Source organism: Microcaecilia unicolor, chromosome 6 (assembly GCF_901765095.1).
Source record: "Microcaecilia unicolor chromosome 6, aMicUni1.1, whole genome shotgun sequence".
Lineage (NCBI taxonomy): Eukaryota > Metazoa > Chordata > Amphibia > Gymnophiona > Siphonopidae > Microcaecilia > Microcaecilia unicolor.
The window spans coordinates 126,275,181-126,292,341 of NC_044036.1; the positions used below are offsets into that span (position 1 = coordinate 126,275,181).

A 17,161-nucleotide genomic window follows, 5' to 3' on the forward strand; every position below is an offset into this window, starting at 1 on the left:
ATAAACCGCACCGAAATCTTATAGAATACTTAGTTCTGCATAGATATTTTTAGGCATATATAGAATCTGGTCCTTAGCTGATCCTGCCTTAACTCTGCATTAGCCAGTTAGCACATAGTCAGCCTTATTTTCGAAAGTGTTGGGCGCCAATATTTTGACCCAAATCGGGAGATGGGCACCCATCTCGCAAAGGCACCCAAATCGGTATAATCGAAAGCCGATTTTGGGTGTCTTCAACTGCAATCTGTCGCAGAAATGGGCAGAGTTGACGGGGGGTGTCAGAGGTGTGATGAAGGCAGGACTGGGGCGTATTTATGGGCCGAGGAGAGATGGGCGCCTTCGGCCGATAATCAAAAAAAGAAAGGCATTATTAGCGCAAATATGGGTCATTTTTGGACCCTTTTTTCACGAACAAGTCCCAAAAAGTGCCCCAATTGACCAGATGACCACCGGAGGGAATCGGGGATGACCACCCCTGACTCCCCCAGTGGTCACTAACCCCCTCCCACCAAAAAAAAAAAAAAAATTCCCAGCCTGTAGGCCAGCCTCAAATGTCATACCCAGCTCCATCACAGCAGTATGCAGGTCCCTGGAGCAGTTGTTAGTGGGTGAGGTGGACTTCAGGCAGGTGGACCCAGGCCCATCCCCCCACCTGTTACACTTGTGGTGGTAAATGGGAGCCCTTCAAACCGCCCCCAAAACCCACTGTACCCACATGTAGGTGCCCCCCTTCACCCATAAGGGCTATGGTAATGGTGAAGAGTTATGGGCAGTGGGTTTTGGGGGGGGGGGATTTGAGGGGCTCAGCACCCAAGGGATGGGAGCTAAGGACTTGGGAGGTATTTTAATTTTTTTTTTTTTTTTAGAAGTGCCCCCTGGGGTGCCCGGTTGGTGTCCTGGCATGTGAGGGGGACCAGTGCACTACGAATCCTGGCCCATCCCATGACCCAATGCCTTGGATTTGTTCATTTTTGAGCTGGGCGCCTTCGGTTTCCATTATCGCTGAAAAACAAAACCGCCCAGCTCAAATCCGCACAAATACGATGCATTTGCTGGGCACAAACCGTATTATTGAAAAAAAAAGATGGGCGCCAATTTTGTTTTTAAAATATGGTCTGTCCCGCCCCTTCATGTACCCGTTCTCGGACATAGACGCCCATGGAAATGGGCGTTCACGTTCGATTATGCCCCTCAGTGTAATGCATTAGCTGGCTATCACTTCCATGCCCACTCTCCAATCATACCACGCCCCTTCAAAAAAAAAAATGAAAAGTTTACCTTAAATTCTGTGTTTTATTACTATATATATCTGTTTGCTTAATTCTATTATGTCATCCATGTTCTAACACCAATTGTATCTTTTACTCTGAAATGGCGAATGCCATGACAGAACATTGTAAGCCATATTCAGCCTGCAAATAGGTGGGAAAATGTGGGGTACAAATGCAACAAATAATAATAATGCAGTAGCCTACATTCAAAAAAGAACAGCATCATGCATATCTAGATGCCAATTTTATAATCTAGGTGTCAGTAGTTGCAGATTTAAGTAACAAAACTAGGCATTCAGGTAGAATCAGTTAAGGAACCAATGTAATAACTATAGAGAGGTAAACAGAACTGCCCACTCAAGCACTGGGGCAAACAACTATTAGCTGACACTTATGCTGCCTCAGAGTGGATATATAAGCAGATGTCCAGATGTTTTGAGTGTGTGTATAAAATCAGAAATATGCACATACGTATCTGGCTCATACAGTAACTAGATTTAGGTGCTGTTTACAGAATGCATCACGGTGGGTTAAAAGAATATGCCTTTCCCACGGATTCTACATATAGCACATAGATTCTGCGTGAAGATACGCACGTAACTTAATTGGTAAAACAAGGTAATCAGTATTTTTAACAGCACTTAAACAATATCAGCCACTAATTGGCAATAATTACAATTTATGCATGGAAGTCACTAAGCATAGTCTTTAAAGAACTGCGCATAAATTGCAAAGCGGACAGTTCAAAATAAACATGCATAGCTTAAAAGGGGCATGTATATGAGCATGTATATGGGCTTTTCTTGAGCGTTCCAAAGTTTCTGTGCGTAATTACAGAATATGGATCAGTGTGCCTAAATCTACGCATATGGATTTACATCAGGTTTTTATTGGTGTAAATGGACGAACGTAGATTTAGGAGCTATGGTATCGACTATGCATATTCTATACACAGCACCTAAATCTGATAGAATACGCTTAGTTCTGCGCAGATTTTTTTAGGCGCCTTATATAGAATCTGGCATCTAGTGGCCATGCCTGCACCTAACTCCAGGCGTGTCAATTTACACCAGGCAAAACTTGGTGTAAATACTGGTGCCTACGTTAGGTGTGGAGCAGGTGTATTCTATAATCCTGTGTGTAAATTTTTGGTACACCTATGAATCACCCATGGCCATACCTCCTTTTGGGCAGTGTGCATTAGAATTGTTCGCATTGCTTTACAGAATACGCTTAGTAAGTAGTGCGTGTAAATTCTAATTAATGCCACTTAATGCTGATAATTGCTAACATCCAATTATCAGAGCTGATTAACTAGTTAATCAATTAGGTATGCACATTATTGTATAATATGCTCAATGGAAATTTTGTACATGATTTATAGAATCCGGGGGTTAGTGAATAAATAGCAGCTAACCCCATAATTCTATAAACTTACGTGCACATTTTTGCACTGAGGATTAGATTCAGTAAGTGGCACCCAAATTTGAGCACTGAAAAATGTACATTGAGTGCTATTCTATAAACGGAGCTCCGAGTTGGGCACCATTTATACAATAGTGCATAGCCCCGGATATTTACATCGATGCACTCGCAAATCTTTTAGCACACAATTTTGAGCACCATACAAAAAATTCAGGGGTTATGGCCTTATCCTATAAAGATTATGTTCCTAAATTTAAGAACATAAGAGTAGCAATACTGGGTCTGACCAATGGTCCATTTAGCCCAGTATCCTGTTTCCAAAAGCGGCCAAGCCAGGTCACAAGTACCTGACAGAAACCCAAATTGTGGCAACATTCTACGCTCTTAAATTCACACTCCTAAATTACAGAATAAGACCCTTACTCCTGGATTCCATATAGTGTGCCTAGATTTATGCAAGATTCTGTGTGTAAATCTAGGTGTATTTTATAACTACGTACGTAGATTGTTTTAACAAGCTGGTAAGGATTGTTAACTGCTCTTAACAAGCAATAACAAGCACCAATTGGCAAAAATTAGAATTTACACACGTACATTGCTAAGTGTATTCTGTAATGTACTACACCTAAATTCTAACACACACAGACAAAAATGGGGCTTGGTTAAGGGCCTGGAAATGCGCAGTTCATGGGCATTCCAAAATCTATGCATGTTGTTATAAAATATGGGCTAGGGTGCATATATATCTAAGTGCAGGGATTTAAAACAGCTTTTTGTTGGCATAAATGGATGCGCATAGATTCAGTCGCATAAACTATACCTAATTTACGTGCGGTATTTAGAATACACAGGCATAATTGCCTCCCACGTGTTAATTTTAGGCGCCATATATATAGAATTGGTCCCTTAATGCATGGAGGTTATAGAATAATGGCAGTTACATGCATACTGTGATTGTTAAATTAGGTGCTAACTGTCATTAACTATCAATGATAACTTATAATTGGAGATAATTGGTGCTAAATGACACTAATTTGTAGTCATAATTCTATATCCTCAGTGCATAAGTCCTTTACAGTGCAACTGCTAGGGGTTGTGGGCATGGGAGGGGCAGGACATGCCCAGCACTTATGCACTAAGGTTATGTACAAGCATTTACACCAGCCTTTGACATGGCTTAAGTGCTTGCAGCTAAAGTTAGGCACTAAAATTCAGACTTATACTAGTATCCTATAAATGAAAATTACATGTATAATTGCCAACATGAATTCATGCTTAGGGCCCAGCATTTAACATCTAACATTAGGCAACCTTTATAGAATTACTCCCAACCCCCGGATTCTATAAAGTTGCATGCCCAAGTTATAGAATAGTGCCAGTTGTGCACCTAACTTAGAAGTCCTATTACTAAGGTGCACTGACAGATTTAGCACACCCTAACTATTAGCATGTTCTGAATGATGATACACACACATACACATAAGAGTTGATTGGGCATCTTTTCATTTAGCGTACATTAAATTTAGCACATTTTAGTAAAAGGACCCATTAATTGTTAAATCAGGTGCCAGTTGGTCTTAAGTACCAATAATAGCCCTTAGGTGGTGTTAATTGCTACAAATCACACTAATTTGTAGTTATGCATGTAACTGCATTTAGGGCCACCTTTTACAAAGTGGCAGTACACCCAACACGGGCTTACCGCTCATTAAAAGGAAATACCACCAGGCTACTGCAAGCAGCCCAGCAGTACCTCCCACCTCCAGCGTACCGTCATGTCCAGTGTACTGCCAGTGTGTACCTGGTGGTAACCGGGAAGTGTCACAAGCTGCTGAGTTATCAGCGGGTTAGCGCAGAAGCCCTTACCGCCACCTCAGTGGGTGGTGGTAAGGGCTCCCCCCTGAAATGGCCACGCGGCAAGTGCTTCTTAAAAAAAAGAAAGACCTACCTTTTACCAGCTGCGTTAAAAGAGGGCTCAGCATGCATCAAAAACACATGCCAACACCAGTGCAGGTCCCCTTTTGCCGCAACTTGGTAAAAGGGGCCCTTAGACAACTATTCTTTAAGCATGCCAGCCAATTTTCAAAATGATTTAAGTGCTGATATTCAGCCCTTGACTGCATAAGATAATTGCTTAAATTGGACCACATAAATTGCAGTCCTACCTTTAAGTGGTGCAGATTGCAAAGTCAAGGTCTGAATATTGCACTTAAAAGCTTTAGCGGCCAACCTAGAACCGGATATTCAATTCCAGTGCCCAGATGTAGTCAGGCATTGAATATCTTGGAATACAGCCAGCAGCGGACATAAAAGCACTGACCACCGTCGGCTGAATATCAGCCGGACATTACCTAAATGCTATAGCACACAACTACAAAGGGGGTGTGGACACAGGTAGATCAGGGGTGTGTCTTGCAGTTACACACATAAGTTATAGAATACTATCACTTACATGCCCAACTGCCGACTTTAGGTGTGACCATCTACATGGAGTAAGAGCTCGCACCTAAAGTTAGGTGCATATATGCCAACTAAACCTGTATTCTATAATGAAAATTTTACATGCAATTGCTGTTATAGAATTGGTGCTTAGTGCTCCAATTTTGCACACCTACTTTTTGGTATACTTTCTTGAATATGCCTGTGAAGGGGTTGATAGAACATTGCCCTTCATTCTTTAAAAAAGTCCATCTCTAACTACCCTGGGCCATCTTACTCCACTGGAGGAAGTGAGCCTGGAGGGGCAGAGTCAATACCTGGGAATTTAAAAGACAGGGCCAGGGCCAGGCTGAGGTTAAGAAGGCCCAGGGAAGGAAGAACTGAAACACATTTCTATGCCTTTACTGAATGTGTTTAGCTGCTATTACCTGCTTAAGGTAAACCAACTCTGCTTTTTCTTAAGACTTGTAAGCCTTGCTGAGGTCTACCTGGAGCCAGACCTAGGTTTTCAGAAAACCTGAGAACCTATAGGCTGTATTCGGGGTGGGTAGCCCCACCAGCCACAGATTGCTTGGCCTGGTAGCCAGCGGTCTACTCGAGACTGTTACTACATAAGATAAACTTTTGCATCTGATGTTCCTGGCCTGTGAGGTAACAGGTTCCAGGGCTCAAGTGAATAAAACCAATTACTTTCACCTTTATGTACTTTGGCTGAGTTATTTTGAGGGCCACCCCATAACCCTTGCCCGGGGTCTCACAGTGCCCCTAAATTGGTATTTTGCCACCTTCTCTCCATCACAAAGCAAGCCTTCTATGGATTATATCAAGTCACATTCATTAGTTAAGATGAACATATATCTTCTTTTCAATATCAGCCAGAAATATAACAAAACAAAAAAGCACATCTCCACCTCACATGGAATGAAAACAGATTGGCTCAGAAAGCGTATGCAATGTTATTTGTTACAGCCAATATGGACCAATCCATTCCAAAATAATTTGAAGTAATGCATGATTCTTCTTAACACAGAGCCAAAGGTTCAGGAAAATTGTTGCAGCATATTGCAAAATCATATGTACTTTTCAAATATTGTGCAGTACAGAAATAGTACTGATGCTTTTAAGAAAGAGAAGCATATGGTAGAGACATTTTATTACCAGAAATTTGAGTTACACAGTATTCAATTAAAAGGCACTAATTTGCCAGGGTAAACACTTCTAATGAACCATTTCTAAAACGAATTTATAAGTTAGCTAATTTGTATTTCAACTTTTTTTTTTGTTCAGTACCAGATTTCTGATCTGTTCACTAGCAGCACATAGTTAAGCTCTTAAATCAGTTGCTGGAAAACAGTCAAAACAATTAATTTAGCAGCTTATGAAAGAGATTTTTACAAGTTTCTGGAGGAAAAGTCCATAGCTATTACCAACCAGGCAGACTCAAGGAAAGCCATCACTTAAAATGAACTATAATAAATTGATCTACATTTTGGGTGCCAGATACTTTACTGACCAGCACTAGTGGAAATAGTATACTAGGCTTGATAGTCCTTGATGTGACCCATCATGATATCTATACATTAACAAAAATATAACAATGGATAGACCTAAGATTTTTTGAACTAGCCAAACCCACCATTTTGAATACAAATACATGCTATTTCATCTATGGGTGCTATATGAAACTTTTGTTTGGACCAACAGGATGCATTTAAAATATGAATTAAAAATTCACAGCTAAAATATTACCTGAAAAGAGGATTTCAATAAAGAAGTCAAGCACAGAGAGTGACATTTTCAAATGTTATGTAAAAGATATTGGGGAAAGAGGGCAAGAAAGCACTGGTGTTGGCTTTTATTATGGAAAAATATATATTTATCTACCCAAAGTGATTGGGTACCAGAGAAGAACATAGTTATAGATGTGCATTCATTAATGCACATTTGTTTCATAGGCATACCTTAAAATCTTTAGTGAGCTTTTAACATAGGACTTCATACTCATCTACCCCTTCTTCCTGTTCTCCACCAGTCCAACAACAATAACAATGAGAACATAAAAGAAACAGCGCCCAAGTGATGGCAAAACATTGGTGTCAGCTTTATTCAAATTTCAGTTTAAAAGTCACTTAAATATCAAAACTTGCTATCACAACTAACCCCAGCCAGCTTCTGTATCAGATCCACAAAATCCTGTCACCTTCTCCATTGATCTTCACTCTAAATAATCCTGTCTACTCCCCCAACCTCTTTTCATTCTTAATCCATAACCACACATGGCTATTCAACTAGTTGGTGATGATCTAGCTACATTGGAGTACTGTCTATTCTGTGAATGATCTATTTGGTGTGCTCATACACAACATACAGTAAGGCCAAGACATACCTTATGTTCAGTCAGCCTGGATCATAATTACTAAGGGGGTCTTTTACAAAGGCACACTAGTGTTTTTAGCACATGCTAAGGACTAGAATGTGCTAAATGCTAGAGACGCCCATAGGAATATGACATATCTAGCATTTAGCTCACGCTAAAAATGCTAGGGCACCTTTGTAAAAAGCGCCGTAAGTTCCCTCTCTCTTCAGCCTGTAGTGGTGTTGCTTACAGGACTTTAAACTACCTCACAGAGCTTTGTACTCGGCCCTATATCCTTCCCTTTTGGCAAATTTAGGGGAGAATGGTCCAGATTCCCTGCCACAAGTGGTGCAGACCCAAATTGCTTGACATGGCTATTGGCACACCTCCAGCTGCAGTCTCTCTGCCATTATGACAGGCCACCAACAAATCCTATACTATACTGAAAATGATAGCCAAGCCAATTTCAGAAAGATGTATCCCATTAAGCTGATATAAGCCTGGACAGTCCACAATCAACAGCTCGTCAGACAAAAATCAAACTCCTTAACAAACTACAACTTGGACACTTATACAATCACCCATCATTGAAACTTATCTTCTGATTTGACATTGTTAGTCTAGTATCCCTTCACATTCATCTAGGGATAATTCAAGACCATGCTAACCTTGCATTAGAAAAATAGTAATGAACTAACAGAAAATCCCTCTTCATTTGCCTAATAATGCCTGCCCTTTTAATAATCAAAAATCAATGCCTCCAATGAGCAGTATATATGGGAGTGGGAAAAAATGCTTTCTTGCAACAGTGAAGAGTGTATTTGGACACCCAGGAGGATAAGCCAAGATGGATGCCAAGATGAGACTGTAAGCTGTTTCTAAACTCAGAAGATGAGCAAGTGTTCACACATTCATACACATATTTCTGGAGACACAGAGCCTGGAATAAAAGCTGACACATCATAGAATAAACATCCAAGTAGATCTCTATGTTCTTTAACATAAACAGTATAACCATTGTGTCTGTTAGAACACCAGCACCCCAAACATTGAATAAACATTGGTAACCCCCCCCCCCCCCCCCCCCGAGCTTAGCAAAAGAAGACACTTATGGGAATGAGTCCCGTAAGAACCAAATCAACCCCAGCCTGCAGCAAACTCTTTTTCAGTACTGCAAAAACTGAAATGTAGTCAACAGGGTGGCATCAACATGTACGGGCCAGTATAACTCAACACAAGGGGAAAATCCCCAAAACAGCCTAGAACAGCACATTGAACAGGTCATCATACTAGAGACCATTAAAAATGTCACCCACAACTCTTTCAACATCTGATCTATATTCAAATGATGGATTGACAAGTGCACCTTCTGTTGATCCACCCACACATCCTCACTTAGCATACTCTGGAAGCTGAACACGGACTTGGCCAAGACAATCAGCTCAATGAAGCTCAATGCAGTGAAAAAAAAAAGGAAAATGTTACTTGAAATAATGCTACCTCATAAACAGAGAAGCAAATCTACTGCAACATATCATATAGTGCCAACAAATCATTGTGCATAATAGGCAACTGGGAAATTCTCTGACCAGTGCACCCATCCAGACATGCAAATCTGTGCAACAGATGTTTATACTAGAACCAAAGCTGTAGGGTCAGGATCACCCTAAAGCTTATTAAGAATGTCACAATTGCCAAAGAAGTGAATATAGCATGACCTAACATACTTGCCTTCACATAAATAATGAAGTTCATCACCAAGGCCCTTTGAAAAGGACTTTGCGAGAACCTATCCTTCTGTAGTAAGACTGAAATCTCCTCCACCTAGGCTCTAAGTCCAAGGACTCTTTCCCAAGACACCTCTCAACAGGTTTCTGAAGATTTCAGCTCCTTTGTTGTTATAGTTAGGTTGGCATCTGTTTGGGGACCAAGGCTCAAAAACATGACCACTGGAAATGAAAAAGATCACTAGCAATCTCATTATAAATGCTTGGAACATGCATTGCTGCAAGGGTCATATTCAGATACCAGCACCACAAACAACCATTTGAAGAAGATGCTCTGCTGTCATTGGGCCATGAATAAATTGTCTATTGATTGCTTGCACTAGTGCCATATTGTTAGAACTTATTATCACTCTCTTATTGGCCAACTGATCACCCCAAATTACAAAAACTACTAGGACTGTGAATAATTCCAGAAAAGTAATGTTCCTATACCTCCCCTGGTCATACAAAGTCTAAGGCCATGCTTGCACATACCATTCCCTCTTCAAAAAGACTCCAAAATTGTGGCTATCATGGGAATCAGAAAACAGGTGCAGACTCCAATTAGAAAGTGGGAGAACCTACCAAGCATTAATGCAATGATTTGTAAACCTGGCCCTGGAGGCACCTCAGCCAGTCAGGTTCTCAAGATACCCACAATGAATATTCATGACAGAGATTTGCATGCACTGCCTCCACTGCATGCAAATCCACACAGATCATCCATATCAAACATTGCATAAATACTCTCCCCATCAGAATTGCATAAGTCCTGAGAGACAGCACATGTCTAGTCAGACCCAGATATTCAATGCTGATACCTGGACATGACCCAACATTGAATATCCATGTCTAATTTAGCCAGCAAACATTCAAAACCCATTGTACACATTAATAGGAAATAATTCTTCTGTCTTTATGGTTTCTTCTGACCAATAATAAGATCTTGTAAGGGATAAAATTATTTGGATATGCCCCCAAATTTCACCTTTGCCAGTCACAGCATTGACTCATTAGTACCCTATTCATCAGGAATTCAGCATAATTCTATTCCTTTCTATCATATGAAGGATTTTTCTGTAACAAATGACCCTTCACATTCTAAGGCTGTTAAGTTGTACTTTCTAGCAGTGGCATAGCAAGGGGGGCGGGAGGGGCGGTCCGCCCCGGGTGTCAGCTCGGGGGGGGGGTGCTCCCTGCCAGCTCCCCCCCCCGGGTGCAGCACGATGACCCCCCCCCCCCCCGACCCAGTGCCTACCCTCCTCAGATCCTTCCAACCAGCTGAGCACCCTACCTTTAAAGAAATTTCGGAAGCCGTGGAGAGGCGAGGTGCAGCGCCAGCGCCTCACGCCTGCAAGTAAAAGAAGTGTGGATCGTCATCGGGCCTTCCCTCACGCTGTCTGTCCCGCTCTCCACTGACGCAACTTCCTATTTTCACAAGGGCAGGACAGACAGCGTGAGGGAAGGCCCGATGATGATCCTCGCTTCTTTTACTTGCAGGCGCTGCACCTCGCCTTTCCACGGCTTCCGAAATTTCTTTAAAAGGTAGGGTGCTCAGCTGGTTGGAGGGAGCTGAGGAGGGTAGGCACTGGGTCGGGGGGGTGTTGATGTGCTGAGGAGGGGTGTCATCGTGCTGCACCCGGGGGGGGGGGGGGGTGCAACGGCGAACCGCCCCAGGTGGCAGCCCTCTTTGCTATGCCACTGCTTTATAGCACACTTTCTAATTCTGTATCACAACCTGCACAATATACAAAGCCACCATTACAAATAGCCAAAGCTGGTGGGCAGTAAAACCATCGCTAGCAGCAATGTCAGGTACTTTAAAAAAAAATATCCCTTCAAGGTTATGCAGATGTAGTACACAGCAACTTGGCAAAAGTCCAGGGTAATAAACTTCATCCAGTGAATTGGAGATGTTCAAATAGATATAACACTTATTGCTCCGATACAGCTAAGCAGCCACTTCCAACTGTTGTCCCAGTGGGTTTTCAATTTGTATTGCCTGCTACTAGACTGCAGCTGGCTGGTGCGCATCACAGCTCAAACATTTTTGTGCATGATATGTCCCAGTTGTACACCTGGGAAGCCTGTTGGCTGGAAGTGAAAGCAATTTTCCACATGCAAACCAAGCATGAAAAGATTTAAATGAAAACAGAGATCTGGCCTCTTCTGTGTGTGGAGATAACCATTGAAGACAGGATGGGCCAACAATGGAAAAATACCATCAGTCAGAATTCAACAAAACTTGATGTCTCTTACCACTGCTGGTGGTTTTAGATTCCCATTATTGCCTTTTCCCTGAAGGCAGCAATATTCTCAAATCATTGCCCTTGTTCAAACTTTTACAACATCAGTGTAAGAGAGAATAATGTCTGTTGTCCTCTATGATTCAACATAAATCCTAAGAATAGGGTCATTTGTGGGCTAGAACCCCCTAAGCAGAGACCTTATGTTATTGTAAGATGCCGTATAGGTTAATTGCAGCATCAATGAACCATGTTACAGCATGAGGCTTTCCATTTAACAAAACAACAGCAGTGGAAATGACTGGGAATAATAAAGCAACTTTTATCCCAGCACTTATGCATAAGGTTGGGATCCAAAGCTATGTAATTTAGCAAGCCTCAGAACAGAATGGCGTCCCTTTTGAATGTAGGTTGAATGCATTTTAAAGGCAATTTTATTATGAAAAAGGAGCTAGAGCCATCAACATCAGGTGAAGGGTTAGTAAAACATGCACAGTATTTATTGTTTTCCATTCAAATACTTCCACGTTTGAAGAGTAATTCTATAAACTGGGCACTAACATTTACCTATACATTGACCCCTCCCCAAGTTCTTAATTTGTATGCGCTAATTTGGCTGCATGGTCAAATTGCAAGCACAACTTAATTGATTAACAAGCCAATCTGCGCTGATAATTGGTACTTAACAAAAAAGTAGCAGAACTAATTAGTTTTAATTAGAATTACGCACACAACTTTCTATGCTTATTCTACAACTTGGTGTGTAGTCAAAAAGAGGGCATGGCCATGGATGTGGAATGGATGGGTTGTGGGTGTTTCAAAAAACTATGCACACTATTATGGAATATACCTGATCTGCACCTAACTTAGGCGCAGGTATTTAGGCCTGGTTTTAGGTGGCCTAAATGGGTGCATCTACATTTTATTCACAAGAACAGTGTTATCTGCTGCATAGCCCATTGTACTCCTATGGGTCCTGCTGCAGATAACTCGAACTAATCACCCTCCTCCACTTGGAAAAATGACCATTTAATCCCACCCTCTGTTTCTGTCCATTAACCAATCCCAAATTGGGATTGGGTAGCAGAGTCGGTGGGTGGAGGCGGGGTAGACTTCTACGGTCTGTGCCCTGAAAATGGCAGATACAAATCAAACTCAGGTATACACATAAAGTAGCACATATGAGTTTATCTTGTTGGGCAGACTGGATTGACCATACAGGTCTTTCTCTGCCATCATCTACTATGTTACTATGTAAATTCACAACAGAGCATTGCCTCCTATCCCATGATTCTTTCATTTTCTCAGAATTCTGTCATGAGGAACTTTGTCAACAGCTTTCTGAAAATCTATATACACTACATCAACTGGCTCACCTTAATCTACATATTTATTCATGCCTTCAAAGAAATGAAGCAAATTGGTGAGGCAATGGAGTGAAACTGCTTACACCTTTACAAATGTCTACTGATTCCATAATACTGTGCTGGATCCAAATTAAAACTATAACAGGGTTAGCAATGAATACCTTGCAGTAGAAAGGAAAAGTCAGATGATTACTTCACTAGAAGATGAAGAATAACTAAGCTGGGTGTCAGGAGCTAGAATTTCTGCTAAAAATTAAAATCTAAATAAAATCTCAGGGAGATATATGCAATCTCATGGAGCTGGCCTGCATGAATGTCATTAGTGAATGCAAAACCATTAGGTGATAGTGTTACTATTCCATCATTAATCTTGAAATAGAAGTTGAATTGTATCACTTTCTGACCTATGGATAGAAGTCACATGCTATAGGCTTTCAAACAATGTTTCTTACATTCCATATATATATATGCAATCCATGTTAGAAGACTATCTAAACCTAATGCTGATTCCTGTTACTAAGCTCACATTGACAGATGACAGATGACATCTTATTCAATTACCTACTCACACATCAGTGGACTCTCCCGATTGACTCTTCACTTGTTAGAAGGCTTAGTTCTGTGCTTTAAGAGATCCAAAGAGGAACATTGACCTGTCCCAAAGTCAGGGCTTTTTTTGAGGGGGTACTCAGTATCGCACCTTTTCCATTATCTGCTAAAATTGACCCATGGACCCCAAGTTTTAATGAAAGAGTTCAGGCTCTACACACCAATTCTGCCTGGTCATAGATTCTGTGACTGGTTGCAGGGGGCCTGGCTATTGTGGAGTGGGTACCTCAATGATCACCCCACCCATGAAGAGTGGCCTAGCATTTGAGTACCGGCACCTTTTTTGCTAGAAAAAGCGCACTGCCCACAGTATCCCCTAGTTCAGTACATGTCAACCTTGTCCTCAGGGCACACCCAGCCAGTCAGATTTTCAGGATATCCACAATAAATATGCATGCCACAAATTTGCATAAATTGCCTCACAGAAATATATCTCATGCATATTCAGTGTGGTTATTCTGAAAACCCAACTGGCTGGGTGTGCCTTCAGGACTGGATTGAGTACTGCCCTAGTGCCCATATAAGTAGTTTGTAATCAAATACAACTTTCTTTTTTTAAAAACTGTTCAATATATGAACTGTAAGGAAATAACAGGTTTGCTCTGGTGACTCTGGTCATTTGGAAAGACTAACAGGCCCATTTTCGAAAGAGAAGGACGCCCATCTTTCGACACAAATTGGAAGATGGACGTCCTTCTCACAGAAATGTCCAAATCGGTATAATCGAAAGCCGATTTTGGACGTCCCCAACTGCACTCCGTCGCAGGGATGGCCGAAGCTCAAGGGGGCGTGTCAGAGGCGTAGCGAAGGCGGGACTTGGGCATGCCTAACACTTGGATGTCCTTGACCCATAGTCAAAAAAAAACAAGGACATCCCTGATGAGCACTTGGATGTTTTTACCAGGACCTGTTTTTCTTACGACTAAGGCACAAAAAGGTGCCCGAAATGACCAGATGACCACTGGAGAGAATTGGGGATGACCTCCCGTTACTCCCCAAGTGATCACTAAGCCCCTGCCACCCTCAAAAAACATCATTAAAAATATTTTGTGCCAGCCTGTATGACAGTCTCAGATGTCATACTCAGATCCGTGACAATAGTATGCAGGTCCCTGTAGCAGTTTTAGTGGGTGCAATGCACTTCAGACAGGCGGACCCAGCCCCATCCCCCCTACCTGTTACGTTTGTGGAGGAAACAGCAAGCCCTCCAAAACCCACCACAAACCCACTGTACCTACATCTAGGTGCCCCCCTCACTCGTAAGGGCTATGGTAGTGGTGTACAGTTGTGGGTAGTGGGTTTTGGGGGGCTCAGCACACAAGGTAAGGGAGCTATGTATCTAGGAGCAATTTAGGAAGTCCACTGCAGTGCCCCTAGGGTGCTCAGTTGGTGTCCTGGCATGTCATAGGGACCAGTGCACTACAAATGCTGGCTCCTCACACAACCAAATGGCTTGCATTTGGTCGTTTCTGAGATGGACGTCCTTGGTTTCGATTATCACTGAAAATCAGAAAAATCCATGTCTAGGGATGACCAAATTTAAGGATTTGGATGTCCCTGGTGGTATTTTCGAAATGAAAGATGGACGTCCATCTTGTTTCGAAAATACGGGTTTCCCCGCCCCTGGATCAGGACATTTTGCGAGGATGTCCAAATCAAAACTTGGACATCCCATTCGAAAATGCCCCTCCATGGGGCCCTTTTACTAAGGTGCGCCGAAAAATGGCCTGAGCTGGTGTAGACGCATGTTTTGGACGAATGCAGGCCCATTTTGCAGCACGCCTGCAGAAAAGGCCCTTTTTTGTGGCTGAAAATGAACTTGCGACAAAATTAAAACCAGCGCGAGTCCATTTTTGTCATGAGACCTTACCGCCACCCATTGACTTAGCGGCAAGGTCTCACATTTAACCGGGCGGTAATTGTCAGCACGCATACACTGCTGATTACCGCCAGGTAAGCACCACTGTTTTGGACATGCATCAAAAATAGAATTATTGCCCGGGACACACAGTAGCCGGGTGGTAGTTCCAATTTGACATACATTGTATGCACATAGGCACCTATTCACCTTTGTAAAAGAGCCCCACGTGCCTTCTTTACTAAGTTGCACTGTAGGCGCACAAACGTTTTAGCGTGCGCTAATCATAGAGACACTCATTATATTCATTACATAAGTATTGCCATACTGGGAAAGACCAAAGGTTAATCAAGCCCAGCATCCTGTTTCCAACAGTGGCCAATCCAGGTCACAAATACCTGGCAAGATCCCTATGTGTGTCTCTAGTGTCAGTGAACGCTAAACAATTAGCGCATCTACAGCGTGGCTTAGTAAACAGGGCCTTAGGGTTATATCAATTAGTTTGCAACCTGTTTCAGATTCCAAAAGAAAAAAATAATCATTGGATTTCACATATATCCATAGACAAATACAACTAACACTCTCATGTGTCTCTCGGCGAAATGTGTCAGACTTCAGATACTTATGGTGGAATTTAATGTATCTAGGACATGTTTGCACATATATGCTGTAGATTTGGATCCATTTATTTAAAACAGACTCTGTAAAGATATTAAAACAAATTCATGTCTTTTTGCAGATTTTTTAAAATTAATTTGCAATGCTATTTTTTTTAAAGTTTGCATATCTTTATCAAGAACTTCTTTTAAGAGAGATCTGGATTTTGAGCTGTCGTCTATATTGATGTGCAATAGATATATTGCTCCTGCGTGTGTGGGGGAGAGGGAATGAAGCCCAATCGACTCCCTGACTCAGATGTTTTTATTTTTTTTTTGTGATTAAAAGTTACAACATTCAGATCTGAGTCATTTTGGATTTATTTTTAGCTTTCTTTGTAACTTTCTTAGTTGTATTCCTTGTGCTTCTAAACAGAAGAAAAAGAAATAAAATCTAGTTTAAAAAAAAACATTAATAAAGCCCATTCCTAATACAAATTTACTTAAAACTACATTAAGAATAATTACCAATGACATTGTCTGCATGCCCTTCATAACCCCATAACCTCTTATCCTTTAAAAATAAAACAGCAAAGCAAGCTATGTTATATTGGATTTTATCTCTGGGATAGCTTTTCCTTTGACTTCCTACCTGTAAATCTTGTATCTCGTACTAAATCCCTGCCGGCTTCGATCCACAAAATCCGTGTATTCCTGTGAGCGATGGAAAGGTCCTTTATCAGACAAGAGCCAGTCGAAGGGGCTGGTGGCATGCTGATCCGAAACAGCAGCGGTCACTAAAACCCAGCAATGAAGACTCAGTGCTATCCACTCCCATAGAGCCATCAGAGAGAGCAGTTCAGCAACCGCACTGCATCGCCATATCATGCTTCCAGTGGGGATTTAGCACCTTCATTCTCTCAGCTTTCCCTCAGCACCTAGACAAAATGCAAAGCGATTCAGTAAGCACACACACCAGTTTTATTCTAGAGGTCTGACAGAAAGACCTTTTCCAATAAAAAAAAGACAGTGCCTGGCATTATTTTTTCACAACGAACTGAAGACAGTGCTAGCACAGGGCTATTTCTAACTGCTTCTCAGGGGTAACTGCTTTATCTTTTAAAATTTTGTTTTGGAATGGATATCCTGCATCAAGGGTAAGGTCACCTAACAAACTGGCAGGGAAAATGCTCTGTCAATAGAACCTTGTAGCAACAGAACTACCAAT

General features: G+C 41.7%; 1 protein-coding gene across 1 annotated transcript in view; it reads right to left on the reverse strand.

Moving 5' to 3' along the window:
• The window catches only part of BRINP3 (BMP/retinoic acid inducible neural specific 3), a 505,009-nt gene that overhangs the window by 445,637 nt on the left and 42,211 nt on the right, over positions 1-17,161 (reverse strand). Inside the window, exon 3 of the mRNA XM_030207490.1 lies at positions 16,586-16,871. Within this exon, the coding sequence (XP_030063350.1) occupies positions 16,586-16,821 (236 nt within the window). The 5' untranslated portion in view covers positions 16,822-16,871. The remainder of the gene's footprint in view (positions 1-16,585; positions 16,872-17,161) is intronic.